This window comes from Panthera pardus, unplaced genomic scaffold, assembly GCF_024362965.1.
Source record: "Panthera pardus isolate Hobbes unplaced genomic scaffold, ASM2436296v1 HiC_scaffold_18, whole genome shotgun sequence".
Lineage (NCBI taxonomy): Eukaryota > Metazoa > Chordata > Mammalia > Carnivora > Felidae > Panthera > Panthera pardus.
In genome coordinates, this window is record NW_026526743.1 from 3,012,535 (window position 1) to 3,039,481 (window position 26,947).

Below are 26,947 nucleotides of genomic sequence, written 5' to 3' on the forward strand. Positions count from 1 at the left end.
TCACTTTGGAAGCCTCTTTAATGGAACCATTTCCAAGCCCGGTCTTCCCAGGAATCCTGTTTGTAGCCCCAAGATTGTCATGCCTCCCTCTTACCGACAGAAAGAAACCGAGGAAATCTGAAGCAGCTGAAGCAAGAAGGGGGAAGGGTGGACCATGGGCTGAGCTTTTGGAGAGTCTGACCCAAGAGGACACCAGGGAAGAGACTCTGCTGGGGTGTAGGCATTGGGGGTTACATGAAGTCAGGAGGTGTCATTAACCTCTGGAATTGGTGGGGTGGCGCTGACCTTGGTCCTGATCTCATTTCTAGCTTCTTATCTCATTCTAGAGAGGTTCCCCCTCACCCCGCCCGCCATCCGGGCAAAGCCATCACTTTTGGCCCAGCCTCGACTCATACAATGCAAGGCCAGTCACCACGCACCCTCCCACCCTCTCTCCTGGACGGGCCCGAGGGGATCTGGTCTTCCACAAGTGCGGGGTCCATGCCGGCCTGATGGGGAGAGACCGGGGGCTTCCAGAACCTCCTCAGCGAGACATCATCTTCACAAACTCTGCAAAGAAAAGCCCCTGGGTAAGGCGCCGATTTGTAAGAGCACATTTTGAGCCCTTTACTATGTGTCAGGAACCAAGGGTGATCTTTGGGAAACCCTCTGCTCCTCAGTTTCTTCGTCTCCAAAATGGGAATCACAGGATCGCCATATGCCTTACACAAGTTTTCCAGACGGTTGAACGACAGAATGCTTACAAGACCCATGAAGCGTTACACAATCGTTACGACTATCTTATTTCATCTTTCCAACCGATCCTGGAGGCGTAACTACCATTTCCCAGATAAGCAAACGGAGGCCAGTGAGGTTGACCAATGTGCCTGAGGCCACGTGGACGGTGAATGGAAAACCTCAGAAGGAACGCACTGACTCTGCGGTGACTCCATGCCCCATGAACTTCTGGGCCCCACCCAGGTCTTGAGGTCCATCTGTCCTTCCCCTTCGCGGGGCTGGCCCGGGGATCTGTCTCTTAGCTCGTCCAGACTTTCAGTGATGCCCCTCGTACACCTGAGCCTGGCGAGACCCAGCGGGCATCCCGACAATATTTCCTCAGTTACAGCCAGGCCATAAATGCCTCCTGAGTTTCCCTACTGGGAATTACAAGCTGATGGGTCAGAGAACATCCCTGACCGGCCTCCAGGATTTGACATCCCAGGAGGCCAACACAACTCAAGGCAGCGAGGTCTGCGGCGATTACGTCCTTTGAAGGGAGGGGGACAGGGAAGCCTTTGTAGGGCAACAGATATGGGGGATACAGCCAGCTGAGGACGAAGGGACGCTTCATGGCGGAGACCGAGCTGCGCCGATTCCTGAGGGATGGAGAACACCGGGGAAGGTACCGGAAGCGGAAGGGACGTCAGAGAGGGAGAAACAGGATTTAGAGAACACAGAGCAGGCAGCCAGTGTGCACCAGAGCGCAGCGACCCTGAGAGTGGGGACAGAAGTGCGGCCGGGGGTGGGGGTCACACCAGGGATGCACCTGAGCATCAGACCGAGAACTCAGCTTTTGTCCCCCGGCAGCAGTTAGATGCTGGGGTGCCTGAACTAGAGTCACCATGATGAGACTCTGACCCTCCCTGTTAGGTCTCCCACGAAAATGGTCTCCACTCCCATCCGCACAGGGTTCCCACGGGTTCCCTTCCGCCGATCCCTCAGTACACGTGGGACGAGCTCTGAGCCAGGACCGGGGTGTGTAGGGAAGAAGGGTTCAGTCCGGGGTCTCCTCGGGAGGAAACAGGCGAGGCGCTATTACGAGCTCGGGTGATGTCACCCTCAGCGCTGCGGCGGAGGCACAAGGGGGCGCCGAGAGGAGGGGTGGGAGCACCTTCCGGTGGCATAACTGACACTGGGCCAGCGGGAAGGGGCAAGGGCGTTCCCGCCCGGAACGAGCAGCAGCGTCACGCGTGACTTCTCTGGGTGGCTAGGACAGGTAAGAGACGACCTTGAATTTGAACCCCGTGCATCTGACCCCAGAGCCCCAGCTGGTGACCGGTCCACTCTCCCGACGGGACATTTCGTTCTCGACAAAGGCGCCCCGTGAGCCAGGGAGGGACAGGCACGGGGGAGGTAGGAGTGAGCCCTGGCTCAGAAAGCCACCCGCGCGCGGCGGCTGCCCCCTCGCGACGTCACCTTCAAAGTCGACCGTGCCGTCTCCGTTCACGTCCGCCTCCTGCACGACCTCCGAGATCTCGCGAGGGGTGAGCTTCTCTCCCAGAAGCCTCTGCATGGCCTGCTGCAGCTCCCCGAGGGTGATCTCCCCGTCCCCGTTGGTGTCAAACTGCTCGGGGCAGAGGCGCGGTGTTGGCAAGGACCGTGAGCACAACCACAGCGGTCGGGAGCTAAGCTAAGCGCCCGTCGTGCACTCGAAAATGTCCTCAGCTCCCGGAGGGCGGGTCATTTTCACGGTCGTGTTCACCGCCCCGTGGCAGGTCCCCCAAACGGTGCCTTCCCACGGTGCAATATTAGTTAAACTAATGAACTATTTTCAAACCTCCATGCTGCACACCCTTAACCAACCCGCACAGGAAGTCTCGTCCGGGCTATCTCCCCAGTGTGGGGGGCGTGGGGGTGGGGTGGGGGGTGGGGGCAGCTAACCATCCTCGTCTAGCCGCGCTGATGCTAACCCGGCTGAAGCCACAATCGTCTCTTGCCTGGACCGTCATGACGGTCCCCTGATTGGTCCTCTGGATCCCATGGTGGTCCACATCTCAGGACCTCCTGTTCCTGTTCACTTAAGACAGAAATCAGGGGCCCCTGGGTGGCTCAGTCGGTTAAGCAGCTGACTTTGGCTCAGGCCGTGATCTCCACGTTCGTGAGGTCGAGCCCGGCATCCGGCTCTGTGCTGACAGCTCAGAGCCTGGAGCCTGTTTCGGATTCTGTGTCTCCCTCTCCCTGCCCCTCCCCCATTCATGCTCTGTCTCTCTCTCTCTTCCTCTGTCTCAAGAATAAAAAAACATAAAAAAAAAAATTTAAACAGAACTCAGGGGCACCTGGGTGGCTCAGTCGGTTAAGCTCCCACTCTCAAGGTTCATGAGTTTGAGCCCCGCATTGGGCTCTGCGCTAACAGCACAGAGCCTGCTTTGGATTCTCTCTCTCTCTGTCTCTCTGTCTCTCTCTCAAAAATAAACTTTAAAAAATAACAACAACAACAACAAAAAAACATAAAACAGAAATCAGATCTTGTCGCATCCCCTGCTGAAAATCGCCCAGTGGCTTCCTCATTCCCCTCCATGATATCCTGGCTCGTTCCGAGAAGCACAGACTCCTAAGAGGCTGGCCCTGCTTCCGCCAACTCTGACCCTTGTTGATCGCCTGCTACTTTCTCTCCAGCTCGGGACTCCAAGCTCCAAGACCTTGCTCTTGCCCACATCTGCCTTCCTGCCTTCCAGCGTCCGTCCACACCTGCTGCTTCCTCAGCCTGGAACATGATCCCCCCCCCCCCCCCCCCCCCCCCCCCCCCCCCCCCCCCCCCCCCCCCCGCCCCCAGAGCAGTGCCGTCCAGGAGAAATATAGTGCGAACTGCATTACTGATTTAAAATTTGCTAGTAGCCACGTTTAAAAAAAAAAAACAAAAAAAAAACGGTGAAAGAGAACAGCGAATTTTTTAAGTAGACCTCACACCCCGTGTGGAGCCCAACGCAGGGCTTGAACTCATGACCCTGAGATCATGACCCGCGAGGAGATCAAGAGTCAGACGCGTAACCAACTGAGCCACCCAGGCGTCCCACACGTAGATGTGTGGTAGAGCTTGATCTCGGGGTCGTGAGGTCAAGCCCCATATTGGGTGTAGAGATTACTTAAAAATAAAATCTTGAGGGGCGCCTGGGTGGCTCAGTCAGTTAAGCAAGTGTCCGCCTTCGGCTTGGGTCATGATCTAGCAGTTCGTGAGTTGGAGCCCCGCATCAGGTTCTGTGCTGACAGTTCGGGGCCTGGAGCCTGCTTCGGATTCTGTGTCTCTCTCTCTCTCTGCTCCTTCCCTGTTCGTGCTCTGTCTCTCTCTGTCTCTCTCTCTCAAAAATAAATAAACATTAAAAAAATTTTTTTAGTAAAATCTTTAAAAATTATTGAGCATTACATTTTTTAATTCGCACTGGATTTCGTAAGACTTAGCATACTACCATAGTAAGTACTTATACTTAGCGTGATTAGTTAATGTGCTCAGTGAACACATATGCTTAAGCCAAGGATACTAAGTCTTAATCCAGGTGTATTTTACCACCGATAGCGCCTCTCAGTTCAAACACCAAATAGTATAGGAAATACTTGACCTGTATGCACCTTTTATACAATTTAGAGTTGAAAGGGTAGATCTACATGCCCAAGTTTTTCCAAACAAAATGTTTCCCAATAACTGAATTGAATATTTGTTTTTGTTTTATTTTACTTTACTATTTTATTTATTTTATTTTATTTTATTTATTTTATTTTATTTTATATTATATATTTTTTATATTTTATTTATTTTATTTTATTTTATTTTATTTTTTTATATTTTATATTATATTATATTTTATTTTATTTATATTTTATTTTATTTTATTTATTTTATTTTATATTATATTTCATTATATTTTATTTTATTTTTTTAATATTTATTTTATTTTATTTTATATTTTATTTATTTATTTTATATATTACTATTTTATTTTATTTTATTTTATTTTATTTTTTATATTTTATTTTATTTATTTTATTTTATTTTTTTATATTTTATTTTATTTTTTTATATTTGATTTGATTTATTTGATTTGATTTATTTTATTTTATTTTATTTTTTTATATTTTACTTTGTTTTATTTATTTTATTTTATATTTTATTTTATAATATTTTATTTTATTTTATTTATTTTATTTTATTTTATTTATTTTATTTTATATTTTATTTTATAATATTTTATTTTATTTTATTTTATTTATTTTATTTTATTTATTTTATTTTATTTTTTATTTTATTTTATTTATTTTATATATTATTTTATTTTATTTTATTTTTTATATTTTATTTTTATATTATATTATATTATATTTTATTTTATTTTATTTATTTTATTTTTTTATATTTATTTTATATTTTATTTTATTTTATTTTATTTTATTTTATTTTATTTTATTATTTTATTTTTATGTAGGCTTCACGCCCAGCGCAGAGCCCAATGCAGGCTTGAACTCACGACCCTGAGATCAAGACCTGAGCTGAGATCAAGAGTCAGACCCTTAGCTGACTGAGCCGCCCAGGCGCCCTGTGTATTCCTTTTTTAAATTCAAACAAATTGAATTTATATTCTGTTGAATGTCAAAGGAAATTAAGTAAATAATCGAACTGAAACTAACCAGAATTAGAGAAAATGAACAAATCAGTTCCTCAAGTCATACTGGCCATGTGTCAAGGGCTTGGCAGCCACAGGTGGCCAGTGGCTACCATTTTGGACAGAGTGTTCCTTTCTTTCTTTTAAAAAATTTTTTTAATGTTTATTTATTATTGAGACAGAGAGAGACAGAGCATGAGCACGGGAGGGGCAGAGAGAGAGGGAGACACAGAATCCGAAACAGGCTCCAGGCCCTGAGCTGTCAGCACAGAGCCTGACACGGGGCTCGAACTCACGAACCGCGAGATCATGACCTGAGCTGAAGTCGGACGCTCAACCCGACTGAGCCACCCAGGGGCCCTGGACAGAGCGTTTCTGAGATCACAGGCAGTTCTGTCGGACGATGCAATTCTAGATCTTTATGTGAAGCTGGGGCAGAAAAATCACACAGCTGAAAGGGGGAGATCTTCCTGGGATTGGGAACCCACGTTTGCACAGCTCCAAAGTCTTTCCTTCCAAACGCTATGCTGTTCTTTACTTTTGCCGCCTGTATTGAAAGCTCTGAGAAAAGCATTTTATCGGGGGATGAGCGCATTTCAGCAAACGCCTCACCCTCCCTGGGTCTCATGTGTGTTAAGCATCTGGGTTAAACCAGATTATCTCTTTGCGTTCCCCTCTGGGATCTCAAGTTATTGGATTCCTTCTTCCCATTACAGACAGTGAGATGAGAGGTCCTAACATGGGCTAGGGGACTGCAGGACCTTGGGTAAGATTTAGTAAATTCCACGAGCCTCAGTTTCCCCATATGCATGACTGAGATAAGGGGCTGCTTACTCCCACCGTTATTTGCGATGATTAAAAAAAAAAGAAATCGGTGTGGGTGGGTTCTGTCCCCGCTTAAAGCCCAATCGTAGACCCCTGGGCTTTCTTCAACTACCTCTAGCATCGCGAAACTCTCAACTCACTTCCTTGAAGGCATCGCGCATCTCCTGGACGCCGATCATCCCCGCCGTTTCCGCGAGCAATTTGGGGGTCATCAGCTCCACAAAGTCGTCAAAGTCTACACGGCCACCCACTGGGGACAGAAGAGGCAGGTCTAAGTGAGATTCCGTGTGCCTAAGCCACCATTACCTTCAGGGTCTGTTCAAGGTAGACCTGTTCTGATCTCTCTGCCTTCTGAGAACCTTCTCTCTCGGCCAACCCGGGCCCCAGGGTCCCTTTAATCCAAACCGGGGCGGATGGGGTGCACAGGGTGGCAGTAAGCAGCTGTCCATGTGACCTCGAGCAAATCTCTTAATTGATTCAGATCTACATTCCCTCCTCTGTTGGTCTGTGAGCGGGGGAGTGCGAATTAAACGGGAGGCACGTCCCTTCCAGATAGGAACACGATCCTGTCCTGGCGTTCGGCCTCCTTTCCTCCGTGACGTGCCCAGAAGCAAACCTCAGAGCGATTCTGGCCCAGCTTCCTTCTCGAAAAGCCGGTGGTGATGGCAGCAAACCTACATCCCTAACCAAGAGCCTGACCTGCGTCACCTCCTTTGTTGCAATCGCACAAGGAGTGACATCATTTCTGCCTGACAGGTGGGGACACTGAGACTCAAGAGTGGGGGTTGACTCCACTTTTCAAAAGGGGCCACAGTCGGGGCGCCTGGGGGTGCTCAGTCGGTTGAGCGTCCGACTTTGGCTCAGGTCACGATCTCACGGTTCGTGGGTTCGAGCCCCACGTCGCTCTCTCTCCCCCAAAATAAATAAATTAAAAAAAAAAAAAACCCACAATCAGTAAATGATAGAAATGGGCCTTGAGTCCAGATCCTGCCTCTAAGGTCACCGTTTTTATTCACTTCAAACGCTGCCTCCCCGAGTACAGGCTGAGCTGCTCGGACTCCCAGTGGTTTCCGGACTCCCAGGGCCGCCTACCCTCTTCCTTTCCTGCCGCTCAGCCTCCACATCCCTCCCGATTCCCCCCACCAGCCCGCCCCCAGCCCCAGTCCTTCTTCCCGCCCCCAGCCTCACGGTTCATGCGGATTTGCTGGCCCAGTTCAGTCAGCTCCATCTCTGTGGGCATGTAGCCCATCGTCCTCATGAGATTCCCCAAATCCTTACAAGAGATGAACCCATCTCTGTCCTTGTCGAACTCAAGAAACGCTTCCCGAAGCTCTGAAAGTGAAGAGAGAACTCTGGGGGGGGACTTGAAACGGTGAATGGGGCAGACTGGCTGGGGAGACTTGAAACAGTCAATGGGGCAGACTGGCATCCCTTGAAACCATCAGGGAGGTGCCAAATGTTAAAAAAAAAAAAAAAGAAGGCATATGGGGCACCTGAGTGGCTCAGTCGGTTGAGCGTCCGACTCCTGATTTTGGCTTACTCAGGTCATGATCTCACGGGTCATGAGATCGAGACCCATGCCGGCTCTGCACTGACAGCATGGAGCCCGCTTGGGATTCTCTCTCTCTCTCTCTCTCTCTCTCTCTCTCTCTCTCTTTCTCTCTGTCTCTCTCTCTCTCTCAAAATAAACTCATGCATGTGTCACTCCTGGATCTCCGAGACACCCGGGGATGGGTTTGCCTTCTAAACACGTTGGGAGGTGCCTAAAGTACCATGAGTTCCACAAATCATGGCTAAGTGGGAGGAGAGGGAGCTGGGACGAAAGGGTCTGCACGGAGATGCACAGAGAGCAGCTTAGTGGCAGACGACCATGGGGGGTCTTCTGGGGACAGAGGTTACCTTCGATCTCATCCTGTCCCAGCGGTCTTTCCTGGAAAGGAATGCAGGGAGAGGGAATTTGGAGAGGGTCAGGGATCCAGCATATCCACTTCTCCAACCATGTCCCCTCCCTCCTCTGAGCGATCCCTCTCCTTTCCTGTTTCTCCTCCGTTCTTGCTCGTTCCACCCACCCCTTCCTTCCCTTCCTTCGCTCACCTCCTGCCTCCCACCCACGGCTCTTTGCCTCTCGCTCTCTTGCTCATCGCTTCGCATTTCCTCTCTCCTGTCCTGGAATCTTGATCTCTCTCCCTCTGCCCTTCCTGAACGGACATCCATCCCGCTGTGCTGAAAGGGGGCCTTGGATGCCATGGAATCCAGTCCCCTCCTTTTCCAGAAGAAGACAGTGAGGCTTAGAATCAGAGCAAACGTGCTCAGAGTGCCAGCTCTGGGCCAGACGTCCACAGTCCCTTCATTTAAACCTCAGAACCACCCGGTGCAGGGTAGGACCAAATAAATAGCATTCCCATCTTTATAAAAGAGGAAGCGGAGGAACAGAGAGGTTAAGGAAACTGCCTGAGGTCACACAGCTCCTAGGGGCAGAGCCCCTCCCAAGGCGGGGAGACTTTAAATCACTCCCTCCAGGCTGTGCAGCAGGTCAGATGCAGCCTGAGATCTGAGCTCTGAGTCCGAATTCTTCCCGCTACACCCCCTGGATTCTTACCCCACCCACCCCATTCTTTCTCCCAAGGCTCAGAACCCCTTTTGTGGGGACCAGCGTTCAGCGACGGCGGGGCCGGAAGATCCGTGCCCCCCGCGACCGGTTCCTAAACCGGCTAAGAATTTCCAATCACCGTTGCCGCCCCCGTATCTGGGACACCGCGAGGGTCAGGCTTGGGGCCGTCGCACCCGACCTGGGAAATCCCACCGAGTGGCTGCTCATCTCTGAAAGCCTGACAGTAAAAAGCGTGCTGCCACCTCACCCGCTGTTTCTCGGCGATGCCTTTTCTCAGGAAGATGCAGGCGGGGCCCACGGGGACCTGCATGGAGGGACGGGGACGGCTCGGCAGGCACCAGGCTCAAGTCGGCTCCCCCTCCTTCCCGTCCCCCTCAGTGGCTCGGCCTCCTTATCTTCTCGGTCACTCCTGCACCAACTCTTCCTGCCTCTCCCTCGGCCCCTGGTGTCCAAGAGCTGTGACAGCTGGATCAGAAATCTCTACTCGGGTTGGGGAGGGGATCAGAGCTGTGTCTGCCTCCCCATCTGGCTCAAGTGAGATGGGCGGGGATGGGGCGGGCGGAGGGGGGGAGGCCAGTTTCAGGCTCTGACCTTTTATCCCCAGAATAGGACTGGAAAGATCATTGCAAAAAACGGGGATTAGAGCCCGGGGCAGCCCTTCATTCACGTTCTGGGCGCTCACCGCAGGCCGGGCCTCTGCTGGCCTGTGGGCGGGTAAAGACGTAGAGGGCACAGCCCTGGCCGCCGGGAGCTGTGTGCCACCCACGAGGGCCAGCTGGCGGATGCAGGAACCCAGGGACTGGGTCAGAACCCTGGCTTCAGGAAGCGGGCACGCATCGCGACCAACGGTGCTGTCTGGGCTGCTTCTGCTCGTCTCTCTCTTCTGTCTCCCTAAATGATTTGGGGGAGGGGAGGGGAGGGGAGGAACGAGGTGGGCATCCATACTGGCGAGGGGGAGAAGTCATAGCCACGTGTCACCCACCGCCCAAGGAGGCAACGAGGGTCTCTACCCCAGGGGTTGGGAGGGGATCCAAATAGGGGGAGGTGCCCGCAGAGAGGCGGCATGGCCCAGGGTGCCGGGTGGGAACGTGAGCGGAGTGAGGCGGCGTCTACAGGATACGTCTAGCGTCTGGGGCTTGACTTCTAAATAGCATTCTGCACTCAAAGGAACCGAGACCGGGAGACGCGGCCGCTCCCATGACTGGAACAGGACCAGCAGGCAGATGCGCCTAGAAACAAATCTTGTGCCGTGAGGCCAGCACAGCGTCGTGGGGTCACAGCAAAGGAACACGGACGCCAGCCTGAACAAGCTCCACTGGCCAGGTCGGGGGCCATTTGGAAATCCACAGAAAGAACAACAGATTACATAGCATAACACAGGACACCAGCAGTCCCCACAGACAGGAACAAAAAGGGCCAAGCTTGACCACATTTATTTACACGGCACAAAGTATCCCCTTACAACGTACTCATGGCACAGGAGAGTCGCTCTGTAGGGGGGACACCCAGCCGACACCATCTCGATCAAATGATTAAGACGAACATCACCGGGGGCGCCCGGGGGGCTCGGTCGGTTAAGCGTCCGACTTCAGCTCAGGTCATGATCTTGTGGTTCATGAGTTTGAGCCCCGCATCGGGCTCTGTGCTGACAGCTCGGAGCCTGGAGCCTGCTTCGGATTCTGTGTCTCCCCCTCTCCCTGCCCCTCCCCCTCTCACTCTCTCTCTCTCAAAAATAAATGTTAAATTTTTTTTTAATTAGGGGCACCTGGGTGGCTCAGTGGGTTAAGCGTCTGACTTCAGCTCAAGTCATGATCTCACAGTCCGTGAGTTCGAGCCCCGCGTCGGGCTCTGTGCCGACAGCTCAGAGCCAGAAGCCTGCTTCGGATTCTGTCTCCCCCTCTCTCTGCCCCTCCCCTGCTCATGCTCCATCTCTCTCTGTCTCAAAAATAAATAAAAATGTTAAAAAAAATTTTTTTTTAAATTTTGTTTTAAATTAAAAATAAGTAAATAAAATGAACATCACCAGCGGGGCACGTGGGTGGCTCAGTCGGTTAAGCATCCGACTGCTGGTTTTGGCCCAGGTCGTGATCTCACAGTTTCGTGGGTTTGAGCCCCACCTCCGGCTCTGCATGGACAAGCGAGGAGTCTGCTTGGGATTCTCTCCCTCTCTCTCTGACCCTCCCCTGCTTGCACTGTTTCTATCTCTCTCAAAATAAATAAATAAATAAATAGATAGATAGATAGATAGATCCTTCAGTTACACTGGCTACATTTCAAGGGCTCGGCGGCCGCATACGGATAAAGGGCATTTCCAGCCCTGCAGATAATCCCACCGGAAGGTGCTGGTTCAGACGGTTCCCATCTGTCCCCCGCCGTCCACGTGGGAGCTCCAGGAGCCGCGCCCCCAGCACCCAACACAGACTCTGACACCATGGTGGGGGTTCAAGAATTATTTATTGAAAACACAAACGACTGGTGAAATCCCGGATCCCAACTTAAACTGTCCCCGCGCGCGCGCACATACACCTCTGACACTCAAAACCCACTCGACCGTGACACCGGATTTGCTGAACAACAGAGGTGATGCCCCCGGTGCCCCGGGGAGGGTGGGAGCCTAGTAGAAATCTTCCAGGTCGGAGTCTAAGTCCGCGCCCTGCTGGTTCTGAATCTGACTCTGCTTCTTAAACAGAGAGGCCACCTGAGGACAGCGGGTGGGAGCGGGCGATCAGAAGCCCCGGGGGTACCCCTCCCCCCCCATTCCAGAACCCACCGCCGAGAAGCCGGCCTGGCCGGGCAAGCCCACCCGGGCCGAGGCCTCACCTGGGCACTGGTGGTAGCCTCCTCCGGCTTCTTGTCTTCGCGGACGCGAATAAACCGGGGGAAACGGAGGGAGATCCCCTTCTCGCTATCCACCTGGGGGAGGGGGCGATGATGGAGACGCTCCCGGGGTCTAGCCCACAGGCCACCTACGCCAGCAGTTTCCTATCCAGCCTCCTCTCCGCTCCCTCCCCTCCGGCCTCAGCTTCCTCGTCCACACAATGGGGCCAAGCAACAGGTTATAAAAATTAAATAAGGCAACAAAGTGCTTAGTTAGGACCATACCTGGAGCGTAATAGGTGCTTAAGAAACACCAGCTACCACAGCTGTTATTATATTATTATTCTTAGGGCCGAGAGGCAGGATAGCAGAGATGGGGTGCAGGTTCTAGAACCAGAGGCAGGGTGCGAATCCCAGCTCCCAACTCAGGAGCTGCGTGACCCCGGGCCAGTGACCTCCGCTCCCGGGGCTCTATTTCCCCAGCTGCACACTGGGGATGTTCAGTGTCGTGAGGACAGGACGCGTGCGTGTGAGTGCCGAGCCTGTGAGCACAGTGCCCGCTTCGCACAGACGTTCCATAAACGCCGCTCCTGTCACTTGTCACCGGGGCACCCTGACTGTCTAGGGTGGAGTCTGAGTGAGAATTTTCGAAAAAGAAAGTCGATTTAAAAATAGGAGTCCCAGGGCGCCCAGGTGGCTCAGCTGGTTGAGCGTCTGACTTCGGCCTAGGTCATGATCTCGTGGTTCATGAGTTCGAGCCCTGCATCAGGCTCTGTGATGACGGCTCAGAGCCCGGAGCCTGTTTGGGATTCTGTGTGTCCCCCTCTCTCTGCCCCTCCCCGCTCATGCTCACTCGCTTGCTCTCTCTCTCAAAAATAAACAAACATTTAAAATGAATAAATAAATAAATAATAATAAAAATAGGGAGTCCCACTACCAAAACTGAAACAGGAAAAAATAGAAAATTTGAACAGACCCATAATCAGTAAGGAAATCGAATTAGTCATCAAAAATCTGCCAAAAAACAAGAGTCCAGGGCCAGATGGCTTTCCAGGAGAATTCTACCAAACATTTAAGGAAGAGTTAACACCTATTCTCTTGAAGCTGTTCCAAAAAAATAGAAATGGAAGGAAAACTTCCAAACTCTTTCTATGAAGCCAGCATTACCTTGATTCCAAAACCAGACAGAGACCCCACTAAAAAGGAGAACGACCGACCAATTTCCCCAATGAACATGGATGACCGACCAATTTCCCCAATGAATCCTCAACAAGAGGAGCCAACCAGCTCCAACAATAGATTAAAAAAATTATTCACCACAACCAAGTGGGATTTATACCTGGGATGCAGGGCTGGTTCAATATCCACAAAACCATTGACGTGATTCATCACATCAATAAAAGAAAGGACAAGAACCATATGAGCCTCTCAATAGATGCAGAGAAAGCACTTGACAAAATACAGCATCCTTTCTTGATAAAAACCCTCAAGAAAGCAGGGATAGAAGGAGCATACCTCGAGATCATAAAAGCCATATATGAACGACCCAACGCTAATATCAATGGGGGAAAACCGAGAGCTTTCCCCCTAAGATCAGGAACAAGACAGGGATGCCCACTCTCGCCACTGTTATTCAACATAGAATTGGAAGTCTCAGCCTCTGCAATCAGACAACACAAAGAAATACAAGGCATCCAAATCGGCCAGGAGGAGGTCAAACTTCCACTCTTCGCAGATGACATGATACTCTATATGGAAAACCCTCAAGATTCCACCAAAAAACTGCTAGAACTGATTCATGAATTCCGCAAAGTGGCAGGATATAAAATCAATGCACAGAAATCGGTTGCATTCCTCTACACCAACAATGAAGCAACAGAAAGAGAAATCAAGGAATCGATCCCACTTACAGTTGCACCAAAAACCATAAAATACCTAGAATAATCTAACCAAGGAGATGAAAAATCTATATACTGAAAACTATAGAAAGCTTATGAAAGAAATTGAAGAAGACACAAAAACATGGAAACAGATTCCATGCTCCTGGAGAGGAAGAACAAATATTGTTGAAATGTCGATACTGGGGGCGCCTGGGCGGCTCAGTCGGTTGAGCGTCCGATTTCGGCTCAGGTCATAATCTCACAACTCGTGAGTTCGAGCCCCGCGTCGGGCTCTGTGCTGACAGCTCAGAGCCTGGAGCCTGCTTCTGCTTCCGTGTCTCCCTCTCTCTCTGCCCCTAACCCCCTCGCATTCTGTCTCTGTCTCTGTCAAAAATAAATAAACATTAAAAAAAATAAAAAAAAAAATGTCGATACTACCCAAAGCAATCTACATATTCAATGTAATCCCTATCAAAGTAACACCAGCATTCTTCACAGAGCTAGAACAAATAATTCTAAAATTTGTATGGAACCAGAAAAGACCCCGAATAGCCAAAGCGATCTTGCAAAAGAAAACCAAAGCAGGAGGCATCACAATCCCAGACTTCAAGCTGTACTACAAAGCTGTAATCATCAAGACAGTATGGTACTGGCACAAAAACAAACACTCAGATCAATAGAACAGAACAGAGAACCCAGAAATGGACCCACAAATGTATGGCCAAGTCATCTTTGACAAAGCAGGAAAGAATATCCAATGGAATAAAGACAGTCTCTTCAGGAAGTGGTGCTGGGAACACTGGACAGCGACGTGCAGAAGAATGAACCTGGACCACTTTCTTACACCAGACACAAAAATAAACTCAAAATGGATAAAAGACCTAAACATAAGACAGGAAGCCATCGAAATCCTCGAGGAGAAAGCAGGCAAAAACCTCTTTGATCTCGGCCGCAGCAACTTCTTACTCAACGCGTCTCCGGAGGCAAGGGAGACAAAGCAAAAATGAACTACTGGGACCTCATCAAAATTAAAAGCGAAGGAAACAATCAGCAAAACTAAAAGGCAACTGACGGAATGGGAGAAGATATTTGCAAATGATACATCAGATAAGGGTTAGTATCCAAAATCTATAAAGAACTTCTCAAACGCCACACCCAAAAAAACAAAGAATCCAGTGAAGAAATGGGCAAAAGACATGAACAGACACTTCTCCAAAGAAGACATCCAGATGGCCAACCGACACATGAAAAAATGCTCAACATCATCATCAACAGGGAAAGACAAATCCAAACCACAATGAGATACCACCTCACACCTGTCAGAATGGCTAACATCGGGCTCTACTCTTGACAGTGTGGAGCCTGCCTGGGACTCTCTCTCTCCCTCTCTCTCTGCCCCTCCCCTGCTCTTGCTCTCTCTCAAACTTAAAAAAATAAAAATAAAAATAGGAGTTCGCCTTTAAGTGGAAGTCCACGCCCAATCGTAAAAGCATACGCTGGCTACATTTTTGAAGGACCAGAAGAAATCACAAAAGAAATCCATTTTTAATTCAAGATTTCTGGAGGGGAAAGCAAAGAGCGACCCCAGCGCCAGCCACAGGGTAGCGTGTCCCCCATATGCTGACCCTTGACAGCTGGTGTTGAGGACTGAGCCACGGGTGACAGAAATCAGCCCGGGGAATTTTAAACCTCGGTAGCGAGAAAATGGATTGAAGGAAGTGAAAAAGTGCCATCAGCTTTTACCCAAAAGAACCGTGTTTTTAAAACTCACTGAAGAGCCAAAGGTGAGATGATTATATTAAAGGAAACAATTTCACTGTTTACTTTCTAAACCTGAGGAATTGCTTAAAAAAAAAAAAAAAAAGAAAGAAGAAGAGAGACTTTGACCCTGTTTCTGACACCCAAATAAAACCTAAGCTCAAGCTTTCCTGGCTATTATCAGCCTGGAAGCACAGGTGTGGGCTCCGTGATCCTCTGACCATCCCCCATCTAGAAGGCTGACCCCAGGTCCCTCCCGCTGCACCCCGGCGACTCACCAGGCCCCGGGCAGCGGGGTAGATGGGGGACAGGGACAGATCGGCGCATTTCACCTCCCACACGGCGCTGGGGTCCAGCCAGTGATCGGGGGCCACGGCGCCGTCGGCCCGGACGTAGGAGCGTGGGGTGGGCAGCACCAGGGCCTGTGGGGAACAGCAGCGGGTGGGAGGAAGAGAGGGTCTTGGATCTCAAAGTCAAGGCGAGGAAATGGGCAAAAGGGATAGACGGAGACACAGACAAGCCTTAACGTAAAAGCCTGGGTGGGGACAGGGGGGAAAAGGTGAAGGGAAGAAATGAAGGACAGAGGCCCTGGGACCTGAGTTAAGATATTAAAGACAGGGGTGCCCGGGTGGCTCAGTCGGTTAAGCGTCCGACTTCGGCTCAGGTCATGATCTCACGGCTCATGAGTTCGAGCCCCATATCAGGCTCTGTGCTGACAGCTCAGAGCCTGGAGCCTGCTTCGGATTCTGTGTCTCCCTCTCTCTCTGCCCCTCCCCTGCTCACGCTCTGTCTCTGTCTCTCTCAAAAATAAATAAACATTAAAAAAATTTTTTTTTGTTAAAGACATTAAAGATAAAAGGCGCAAAGACAGGGACAGAGACCCAGAGAGAGAGAGAAGCGAGAATGTCACAGAGGCAGAGACACCAGCACGCCGGAAAGGGAGTCTACCCCAAGATGCCTGTGACCACGACAACAAACAGTCCCAATTACATTACCAGGGGCTTACCCAGCCCCGCAGGGATCCGCTCAGGGCCAACTCGGGCACCCCTGCAGAAGCGCCCGCCCCGCGGCTCATCCCCCACCAGCGGGGGCAGGAGCGGGGAAGGTGGTGGAGGCCCCATGACCCATCCCGTCGGCCGGCCGAGCTGGGACTCGAACCTGGACACGAGGGGCTCCCAAGCCAGCTCCACCGCCCGCTGCCCCCCCCCCAGCGCCCCGCCCCCACCCAGAGGGTGCAGGGAGAGGAGACAAGGCCGCACCGCGCTGCCCACCTGGAGGCTGTGGAAATGGTCCTCTAGCTCCTCGTCACTGAAGCCAGTTCCAAGCTGCGGGGGGGGGGGGGACGGCGGAGGTGAGAGGCGAGCACGCAGGGCAGGCGGCCAGGCACTCCCCGCTGCTCCTGCCCCTGAGACCCGGCGACCTGCGCCTAGCAGAGGCCCCGCCCTCCCCCGGCACCCAAGAAACCGCAGAGGAAGCTGCAGGGGGGGAGCCGGGTGCAGACCCCGGAGCGGGGACGCCCTCTCCCTGCTCTGTTCCTTCTGCCCACCTGCTGCCCTTCGCCTTGTGGAGAAACCCTTGCTCCTTCCACCCGGCCTCCCGGGCCCTGGGGCCGCTCCCCCGGGGCTCCCCTCCCCCCCACCGACCCCACAACCGGATGTCCTCTCCAATCTCAGCACAGCCAAAGCAGAACTCGCTGCCCGCGAATGTAGCCAGACAGCCGGCTTCAAACCGCACGTAGAAAACTTCCCCGCCGGGAGGCCCGTTTGGGGGTCGAGAGCCTGAAACAGCTTCCTACCTGTTGTCCGACAATAGCTGTTTCGGAAAACTGTGCTAGGTGCGTTCACGCAGGGTGGTGGCGGGTTGGGGCCCTGAGATAATCGGCCAACCGTAAAGCCGCTTCGGCCACGGGTCACCCGGGCTGAGCATCGGTTTAGCGGACAGAACAAAGCCGGCCCCACGGTAGCCGGCCGACTACAGGGAGTTCGTTCCGGAAACGGGGGCGCGTGTTGAAAACTCAGCCGCAAGCGTTTGTCAACAGTCACGGGCCATGTCGCTGAAGCAGAGTCAGCGGCTAGTCGAGGGAGGACGCCCCCCCCCCCCCCCCGTCAGTGACAGACCTCCGGGTGTCAGTTACAGGCCCCAACAGAATCCCCGACAGGGAAGAGCCATCAATTACAGGCCCCCAGAGGGAAAGAGGGAGTCTGCATCCTAGAAGACGTGACCGACCGCCCCCAGCAGCTCAGCCAGTGAGAAACTGTCATCCCCCCCAAACGGACGCTTTTTTCCCCAATGGGTTTTTGTTCAGAACAACCCCTTCTTCTCCATAGAATTACATTCCTCTCCTTCGTGGGACCAGCTGTGGTTCTGCCATTCTCTGCGTGTCCCAAGCTGCAACGCTCTGCTGCTTCTGAATAAACGCGTTTTCAAATAACCGTTTTGTTTTTTAGGATTATATTAGCCCATTCAAGTCGTGTTTATAAAAGTCCTGGGGACAAGTGCAAACACCCTAATATTTTTTTATCCCTATGATACTTAAGCATATCTGACGGTATTTAAAATGGTACTTAGAGGGGTGCCTGGGTGGTTCAGTCCGTTAAGTATCTGACTTCGGCTCCGGTCATGATCTCACCTCGTGAGTTCGAGCCCCGTGTCCGGGCTCTGTGTTGACAGCTCAGAGCCTGAAGCCTGCTTTGGATTCTGTGTCTCCCTCTCTCTCTGCCCCTCCCCCACTCATCCTCTGTCTCAGTCGCTCAGAAATAAATGTTAAAGAAATAATAAAAAAGCAAAAAAAAAAAAAAAAAAAAAAGGTCCTTGGTAAAAAGTGCAAAAAAAAAAAAAAAAAAAACCCTCATATACAGAGATTACAACTTTGAAAAAGTGGAAATAAGACGTTCCCTCAAATATTAGTAATTGTTACCTCGAGGCACCGGAATTATGGGTAAGTCTATTCTGTTTCTGTGGCAAAAGCCTCACATTTGTTGGGTCAACGACGTGTGTGGCTTTAAACAAAAACAGAAGCCGCTGCATTTTCTAAGCTCCCTTGTGGATGGCGTTGGGAGCAAAATTCTGACCAATGCCACTTAAACAGAAGTTGCTTGCTGGCTGAGGCTGACACAGGTGGAACATCCCTTTGCTCAGGGGCCTTTCCCCTTCCTGATGCTTGGAGCGTGGCCGTGATGGCTGGAGCTACTGCAGCCACATTAGGAAGGTGAGATTGGAAGCACACGACAAAGGCACTGTGCGGGGCGAGAGAAGCTGGGTCCCCCAATGACCTCGGAGAGCTGCCTGCCCCCCTCCAGACTTCTCATTCTGTGGGAGAAAAACAAATCTCTCTGAAGCCATCACTATCTGTAGCTGAGCTCAGATATAGCTCATTCCTAACCTAATGTAGCTTCCTTACATCTTTCTACGCTAGTGTATTTTTCTATGCAAAGCAAGAGTTCCTTGTGGGATCAGAAACAGCAAATAAAAACTAGGAAAAAAAAATAACGCTTCACAGGGAGGCCACGAGAGCCTCTTGGTTCAGGCCCCCACCACGTTGAGTCGAATCGACTTCCCTCCAGCCTCCCGGCACCTTGCATATGGCCTGGAGCTCCTCACTCTCCTCGTCGTAGGCCGCCAGCAGGAAACCCCCGTAGCGGCCAGCCCGCTTCCCACGGCCCAGGTAGGCGCCGATCACCACGAGGTCCAGGGTGTCACCCACGCCATCGAGGTAGTCCTTCTTCAGCTGGGGAGGGAAGGCAGGAGGTGAGGGGGCGCGAGGCACAGACCTCGCTGCCAGAGGCTCATGGGTGGGTGGGAGGGGGGAGTCTCAGGAGAACTCCCGGGAGAAGACCAAGAATGGCCACCAGGCCGGGGCCGGACACAGGCTGAGCTTCTAGACTTCCCGAGTGAATGGGAAAGAGGTGACCAAACTAGGAAGGGCTAGCAGAACAGAGGACAGGTCAGACAGAGACCTCGGGGGTCCCCGTGGGTCCCCCCTTTCCATTGGGACGGAGGCGCATTCCGCTCTTTCACACGGAGAACATTTGTCATTTGTTCCAGAAACATTAACTCAGTGCCAGGCAGGGGCTCAGCCTTGGGCATGCGGCAGCAACAGTAAACGTTCCTCCCCTCCCGGTCTGGGGTGGGGGGGGGGCGGGGCAGAGGGACCACGGGCCGCTAACAAACCCACGGGGCGATCCAGCCGGCTGCCCTCCAGCTGGCCTCCTGCTGCAGTCCTCCCGCCCCTCTCCAGGCAAGCCTCCTGCCCGCCGGCTCCCGTTCTGCCCAGCACCCCCCACCCACCGTGCCATCCGCCATTCACGGCCAGCCAGATGTCCTGTGCAAAATGACAACCAGATCACGGGGCTTCCTGCCTAAAACCACCACTGGCTTCTCAAAACCCTTAGCGGAAAACCCAGCGTATTTTACAGCGACCCCCAACATGCTGTGTGATCGGGGGCCCGCTCTCCACCTCGACCTCACCTCACACCTCGATCGCCGTGCTCCCTGCACGCGCCCAGCTTGTTCCTACCTCAGGGCCTTTGCACTGGCTGCCCCCGCCCTTCTGCCCCGCCCACCCTGCTCTGTTCCCAGATCTCCATGTGGCTGACCCTTTCCTGTCGTCCACGTCTCCACACAAGAGTCACCTCGGGAGAGGCCTTTCCCAGTCACCCAGAGCACGGCCAGATCCTTGCTGGCCCCAGCTCAACTTGCTCTCTTCACAGTGCTCACTGCCCCCAACGTCGGCTCATTTATGTCCTGGCTGACTCCCTTCCCACTGGTCCCTCTCGCTGAGCCCACAAACTTCATCCAGCTTCCACGGCGCTCAGGCTTGCGGTGCTGGGAGGCAGCGGGGACCGAGGAAAGGCGCCTTGGTGCCTAACAGGGTGCGGTGTGGATCGGAAACCTGGGAGGCAAGATTTCCAGACTTGGGAAGGGCAGCCGGGGCGGCTCACCTTGAGCCAGTTGTGTGATCTCTTGGCGATCTCGTAGGTGGCGTCGACGTCCAGAGTCTTCACCATCAGCCCCTCGCAGGAGTCTGAAGGAGACAGGGAAGTGTGGCCTTCGTGAAGCCCCAGGCTCAGGACGGCCAGCCGGCTTCCACCAGGGCAATCGTCCCGGGCGGGGCGGACACACGGCGGCCGGCCCCAGGCCCCCTCACCTTTCACGGACTGCTCCAAGAACTCGGCGATCTGGTCTGTGTCCTTGGTGTCCAGAGAGGTGGCGAAGACGAACTCGCCCTCCGTCTGCACGAAGTTCTCCCGGAGCAGCTGTCGGCGCCGGGAAAGGGGCTCGCGTACCAGGGACTGAGGGGGCAGGAAGGGAGAGGAAGGGGCGTCACCGTGGGAGTAGAGAGAGGATAAACCCGACTGGGGGGAGACGGGAAGGCTGTGTCACACAAGCCACCACGCAGGGTACGACGATCGCCCTGAGAGGGAGGAGCCACACCAGCCCAAGGACGCGAACCAATTTCAAGTAGAGGTCAAGAACACCAAGGGGGCTGGAGGCCATTAGTCCTGTGCCCTCAGGTGCGTAAGACGGGGCCCCGGCCCTGCTGGAGCCAGAACGGACTCTTGTCATTGTGACTACAGTTTGTTGTTGTTGTTGTTGTTGTTTTAATGTTTATTTACTTGAGAGAGAGAGAGAGAGAGAGAGAGCAGGGGGAAGGACTGAGAGAGACCATCCCAAGCAGGCTCTGCACAGTCAGCACAGAGCCTGATGCAGGGCTCGATCTCGTGAACCGTGAGATCACGACCTGAACCGAAACCAAGAGTCAGACGCTTAACCCACTGAGCCACCCGGGCGCCCCCAAATGCTATCTTTCACATGCATCGTAAAAGTGGGTGGTTCAGGCACCGGCCGGCATTCAGCATCAGGACCTTGCCCGGCTTCCTCCGTCGAGGCAAAGGGCGAACCGGCCTCCTGGGGAAGGAACTCTGCAGACCAACAAGAGACTAACAAGAAGCCGCCAGACCGGTAAGTCACAGAAAGGCTGAAAAGATGCTCCGGTTCGTGAGTCGAGTGCAAGCGGTCGCCTTTCGGCTGCCAGATCGCCAAAGGCTAATTGCCTACAGGACGATGGTGGTGATGGCGATGCATTTCATAGAATAAACACTGGTAAGCAGTAAGCGTCAGCCAGCACGCCTATGTCCCACGGCTCCCTCTGTCCCGGCTCCCTCTGTCCCGAAGCAGGCGGGGCAAGGAGCTACTGTGAGCTCTTTATCATGGATGAGGAAGCTGAGACTCAGAGAGGTTCAATCACTTGTCTGCGGCCCCACAGCCAGGGAGGGAGAGCTGGGCTGCAGGTGACAGCAGGTGGCCCGGCTCCAGATTCTTAACCCCTGCCCTGGAGCAGCGGTGCTCACACGTTCCGGTCTCAGGATCCCCTCATGCTTTTTTTTTAATATCTTACTTTTAAGCACTCTCTACGCTGGGTGTGGGGCTTGAACCTACAACCCCAGGATCAAGAGTCGCCAGCTCTCCTGACTGGCCCAGCCGGGCGACCCACCAACCTCACACCCTTGGAGTTTACTGAGGACTCACTCCTGAGAGCTTTTGGGTACCAAAAAAAAGGGTTATTCTCCCTGATATTTACCATAGAAGTGACACAGTATCAGCTACTATGGCCCATGTTCACGCAGTTGCCGTATTAAAAGTGGGAAACCTTAACATTTATTAATTCACTTCCGGGGCACCTGGGTGGCTCAGTCGGTTAAGCGTCCGACTTCAGCTCAGATCGCGATCTCGCCGTTCCGGAGTTCAAGCCCTGCGTCGGGCTCTGCGCTCAGAGCCTGCGGCCTGTTTCAGATTCTGTGTCTCCCTCCCGCTCTCGCTCTGTCTCTCTCAAAAAAATATAACTGCAGGGCGACTGTGTGGTTTAGTCAGTTAAGTGTCCGACTCTTGATTTCAGTTCAGGTCACGACCTGTTTGTGAGTTCGAGCCCCCGCGTCGGGCTCTGTGCCGACAGCTCGGAGCCTGGAGTCTGGTTCGCATTCTGTGTCTCCCTCTCTCTCTCCCCCTCCCCCCGCTCCCACTCTGTCTCTGTCTCTCTCAAAAAAAAGTAAAAAAAAAAAGTAAAAAAGTAAAAAAAAAAAAAAAAAAAATAGTAACTCCAATATGTTAACCCAACATGCTTTTATGAAACATGCCTGTATTAGAAAAAAATGAACGAGAAGAGGGGCATTACTTTACATGTTTGCAAATTCTTTAAAGTCAGGCTTTTTTTTTTTAGTGTTTACTTATTTTTGAGACAGAGAGAGACAGACCATGAACGGGGGGAGGGTCAGAGAGAGAGAGGGAGGCACAGAATCCGAAGCAGGCCCCAGGCCCCGAGCGGTCAGCACAGAGCCCAACGCGGGGCTCGAACTCACGTGCCGTGAGATCATTAAAGTCGGGCCTTTGACGGAGCCGGACTCCCGTGTGTTCACCTGCTCTGTACAAGGAGGGTACGCGGCCAGAGACGGCTGTGACGTGTCACTCTGGCCGCAGGGCAGGAAGAGGATCTGCCTCCCCCAGCTGTGGAGCCGGAAAGGCAGGCAGGGTCTCACGCTTCCCCAGAGAGGACCTCGGAGACCCTCAGGGGTGCTCGGACCACACCCTGAGAGCCGTGACCTGCGCGTGGCCTCCCAGCTCGGTGACGTGGAGGTCGGGAGGGAAATTCAGACCGCCGGCTCCCGAGCTCCCACGCCGCCGCCCGTCACCCCCCAGGCATGCAGCCGGAACTCACCTCTCCATTGAGGTAGATGAGGTCGAAGGCATACAGACAAACCTGGACCTGAATGTCTGCTGCGTCCACCTCCTGGGTTGGGGCGGGATGGAGAGCAAGGGTGGAGGGGGGCCGGTCAGATGGGGCCCGGTTGGTTTGCCTCCCGTCATGCCTGAGGCCGACACCTGTCACTCTCTCCCCTTCTCTCCAGCCAATGGGCCACCCCCCCCCCACCCCACCCAGAGGGTGACCATGCTGCTGGCCCCAGGCTCTGCAGCGTGATGGCTCTCAGCTCATCCCAACAGCCTCATTCCCCTCTGCCAGGTATCTGCCCTCCCAGCCTCCCCTGCAGCTGACGGTGGTGACAGGACACAATTCTGGCCAACTAGAGGAAAGAAGTTTGCTGGGGTACAGGTGGTGGGCGGGCTCCTGGAACAGATCTTCCAGAATGAGACAGAGACATAGGAAAGGGGCTCTTCCCCCTTTGTACTTTAGCACGCTGGGATGAGAACGCAACGGCTGGAGCTGGGGCAGCCACCCTGCCAAAGGCCGCAAGAACCGCATCACGACTGACACCCCGTCCTCCTGGGGACGGGGCGGGGCTGGGAGGAAGAGAAAGCGGGGGACCACGGCAGGCCGCTCAGGGCGACCGGGGCTACCTTGCGTTTGCGGGTGGTGAGCATTTGGAACGGCTGGATCTGCTTCTTTTCCCGGTCCCAGGCCACGGCTTCCGTGTCCAGGATGAAGGACGTGACTGACGGCAGTTTAATCTGAAAGGTGGAGGGGGAGACCCCGGGCTGCTGAGAGGTGGGGGCGAGGCCAAAAGGCAGACGCAGGGACACAAATGGCCTTTCCCTGTTTTAGCTCCCAGGATGCGCCGACATACTGATGCCAACTCACGGACACGCGTACGAGCACAGACCCTCTCTCCTCGAAGAAGCAAAAAGCGAACTTTTCTAAGACTTCCTACTTGGTGCCATAAGCTGGGAACCCAGCGGCCCTTGTCAGGTCCCCGTGAACCTGTCCATTTCCCTTCCGAAATCTCTAAGCCGCCCATGGGCCACCCCCTCACTGAGCCCAGTCCGGCCTAGGCCACGTCATCCTACCGGTCTCCTTGCTCCCGCACGGACCCACGCCTAACCCACCGTCCTCATGGCACTCAGTGGACTCTTAGCAGATGCCAAAACAGATCGCAGTGTATCCCTGCTAAAAACCACAGCTGTCCCCGTCAGTCCCCGGCCCCCCCCTCACCTCGCCCGGCCCCCCTCAGGCCCCGCACCCCAGCACACTAGCTTCTCTGTTTCGTGGATGGGCTATGTTCCTTTAACCACCAGGCCTTTGCACATGCCGATCACCGTAGCATGCTTGTCCCCGTCCTTCACCTCCACTGGGAGGGCTTCTTTTCTCTCAGAGGAACGCTCCCGTACCACTCCAGGTGGCCCCATTCATCCTGCAGCCTGGGGCCGCGTGCGCGTGGTGGCCTGCCTCACTGACACCGGGCCTAGGTCAAGTCTGACTCTTACAGAGGCTCCCACAATGGCCGTCCTTTCCTTCAGAGCCCAGGTCTCCACACAGAACTACGGGGCCAAGAGCAGGACGCTCTGATAAGATCTGCCTGCCTCGTGAGGCCTAAGCTCAGTGGAAGAAGAGACTTAATGGGCCCGTCCGTGCTACTAGGCCCCCAGCTGCCAGCACAGGGCTCAGGACAGAGCAGACGCCTGGTAAACCCTGGCTGAGGGAACAGGGAAAGGAGCCCCGAACTGTAGGGGCTCCATCCAAACACTCCCAGGAAGCTCCGATATAGACACCACCACCTGTGCCGACAAAAAGGCGCATGGGTGGCTACTGCTTCTGGGAGACGGATGGGGGCACGGCTTGGCACAGGACACAGGGAAGCAATACAGAGCAATGCTTACATGGAAAGGTTTTTTTATGTTTACGTGGGTGTGTATAACCTTATCCGAACACACCAAGCCACATACGCTAAGATCGGAACGTTTCGTAGGAACTACGTCTAGTTGGGGCGCCTGAGTGGCTCAGTCGGTTGAGCGTCCGACTTCGGCTCAGGTCACGATCTCGCAGTCTGTGAGTTCGAGCCCCGCGTCGGGCTCTGGGCTGACCGCTCGGAGCCTAAGGCCTGCTTGGGATTGTGTGTCTCCCTCTCTCTCTCTGCCCCTTCCCTGCTCATACTCTGTCTTTGTCTCTCAAAAATAAATAAATGTTAAAAGAAAAAAAAAAAAAAGAAAAGAAACTACATCTAGTAAAACGGGTTAGAAAATCCAGGGCTTGGCAGCTAACAAGGGCTCCGCCCATGCCTGTGAATCTGTTAGGTCAGTCCTCGCTGCTCTGGGAAAGTGCCAACGTCCTGATTAACTAGGGGCAGGCAGGAAGGGCTGTTTGACCAAGGGCTCCCAAAGCAGGCCCAAGAAACCCCAGAAGCAGAGAAGCCCTTGCTCCGGGGCCCTCAAGGCCCAGCCATATTCTGACGGCGGGGCTGATGTGCGGGCCGGCTCCCTCTGCCCTCGTCCCGGCCGCCTCTCCCTGTCTGAGTGAGATTCCGGTTTTCCCGGCCTCTGTTGCGCCACGGGGCCCAGTGCGGGACAGCAACCCCAAGCCAGAGTCAGCCGGGGGTGGTGGGAGGTATCCCGAAAGCGTGAACTTTCCTCTGGAGAGGGGAGCAGTGGGAAGCCAGAACCCCCTGCCCGTCTTTCTGTCCGGAAGCATGGCAGGTATCTAGGGGCGGTCAGGGCACGAGTGTTGGAGTGAAGAGCCAACCAGCGAAGGACAGCAGAGGACAGAGACAGAAATGAGCCGGATTCTGGAGGGCTTTGGTGCACAGCGGAGCCTGGGTAGGGCCGCCCACCCCGATCTCCCCGAGAAAAGAAAAAAATCACACCTGCTTAAGCCTCTGGGAGTCAGGCGTTCCATTATTTGCAGCCAAACACACCCCCATCTCCTTGTAATAAACCCCCACCGCTCCCCGCTGCTCCCCTGCCCCCGTAACTGCAGCCCCTGCCAGAGGGGAAGCAGGTGGCAGACGCCCACCTTGGGGATGCGGCTGATGATGTCCGGGTACTTTCCGGTATTGTCTTCCTGATTCCTGCTGAAGATCTTTACCTCCCCGCCTTCCAGGACATGGATCTGTGGCAGTAGGGGACGGGAGAGGGAATCAGAGCCCGGCCCCTCCCCGCCTCCCCGTGGCCCCTCTTTTCTCTTCTGACCCCACCTTCACCGGCAGAAGGTTCCAGAAGCTCTGGAGGAGGAACTGGTACAGAGACCGGAGTAAATCATCTCCTACATACAAACAGCGACTCCCACCCGTTTGTGGAAGCCCCCCCGCCCCGTGCCCCCTGGACCCCGCCATCACCTTCCTCATCCACCCTATCCAACCCCCACCCAGATGCCGAAGTGTCTTGCTATGTCTAAGAGGATTTGCCTGGTCTCAAGCCGTAAATATCATTCTGATTTTATGGTTAATTCATTTTAAAACAGCCTGGTCACGGTCCATATGTGCCGCCTTAAACGTACGTGATCTCGACAGCTGTGTGGGCGTGGGCTGTAACGTACAGGACTTAAAAATACGCACGTATCTTAAAAATCACGGTCACTACCGTAAAATCCTTTGGTCTCTTATCTTTTCTCAGCAGCCTACAGTAAAACCTTGGATTGCGAGTAACTTGTTCTGCCAATGTTCTGCAAGACGAGCAAACACTTCTCATCAGTTTTAACTTGGTAAACGAGCGATGTCTTGCAGCACGAGCACTCCGTGACGCCGAACGTCCCATGAGCACAACTGAGCCAATGGTTCTTCTTTGTCTCTCTCTCTCCCTTTCTCTGTGGGATTGTGATCGTCTCCCATGCTCGGGTGCTTGGTCTCAAGCCACGGTGTTCGGCAGAAATCAGTGGTTTTTCAGAATATTGGAAGGTGCCCACAGCTGGCATTGGTGTATTTTTTGTCATTTCGAAGCACCTACGGACAGTCCTTTGCTTTTCCGTAACAAGGGTAAGCTTAGAG

At 53.2% G+C, this 26,947-nt stretch overlaps 2 protein-coding genes across 2 annotated transcripts in view; both read right to left on the reverse strand.

The window, feature by feature from the left end:
- Positions 1 to 9,295, reverse strand: CABP5 (calcium binding protein 5). The gene is made up of 6 exons (XM_019425846.2): positions 9,035 to 9,295; positions 8,076 to 8,106; positions 7,365 to 7,508; positions 6,317 to 6,426; positions 2,176 to 2,323; positions 1 to 549 (listed from the first exon to the last, which is right to left on the reverse strand). The coding sequence occupies exons 1-6, from the start codon at positions 9,095 to 9,097 to the stop codon at positions 524 to 526; spliced, it is 522 nt and encodes a 173-aa protein (XP_019281391.1). The 5' UTR covers positions 9,098 to 9,295; the 3' UTR covers positions 1 to 523.
- Positions 9,296 to 11,222: 1,927 nt separating this feature from the next.
- The window catches only part of LIG1 (DNA ligase 1), a 40,070-nt gene continuing 24,345 nt past the window's right edge, over positions 11,223 to 26,947 (reverse strand). The window contains 10 exon segments of the mRNA XM_053905563.1: positions 11,223 to 11,485; positions 11,608 to 11,700; positions 15,521 to 15,664; positions 16,514 to 16,567; positions 18,817 to 18,969; positions 20,183 to 20,265; positions 20,389 to 20,533; positions 22,954 to 23,025; positions 23,592 to 23,702; positions 25,978 to 26,073. Coding sequence (XP_053761538.1) covers positions 11,402 to 11,485; positions 11,608 to 11,700; positions 15,521 to 15,664; positions 16,514 to 16,567; positions 18,817 to 18,969; positions 20,183 to 20,265; positions 20,389 to 20,533; positions 22,954 to 23,025; positions 23,592 to 23,702; positions 25,978 to 26,073 — 1,035 coding nt within the window. The 3' untranslated portion in view covers positions 11,223 to 11,401.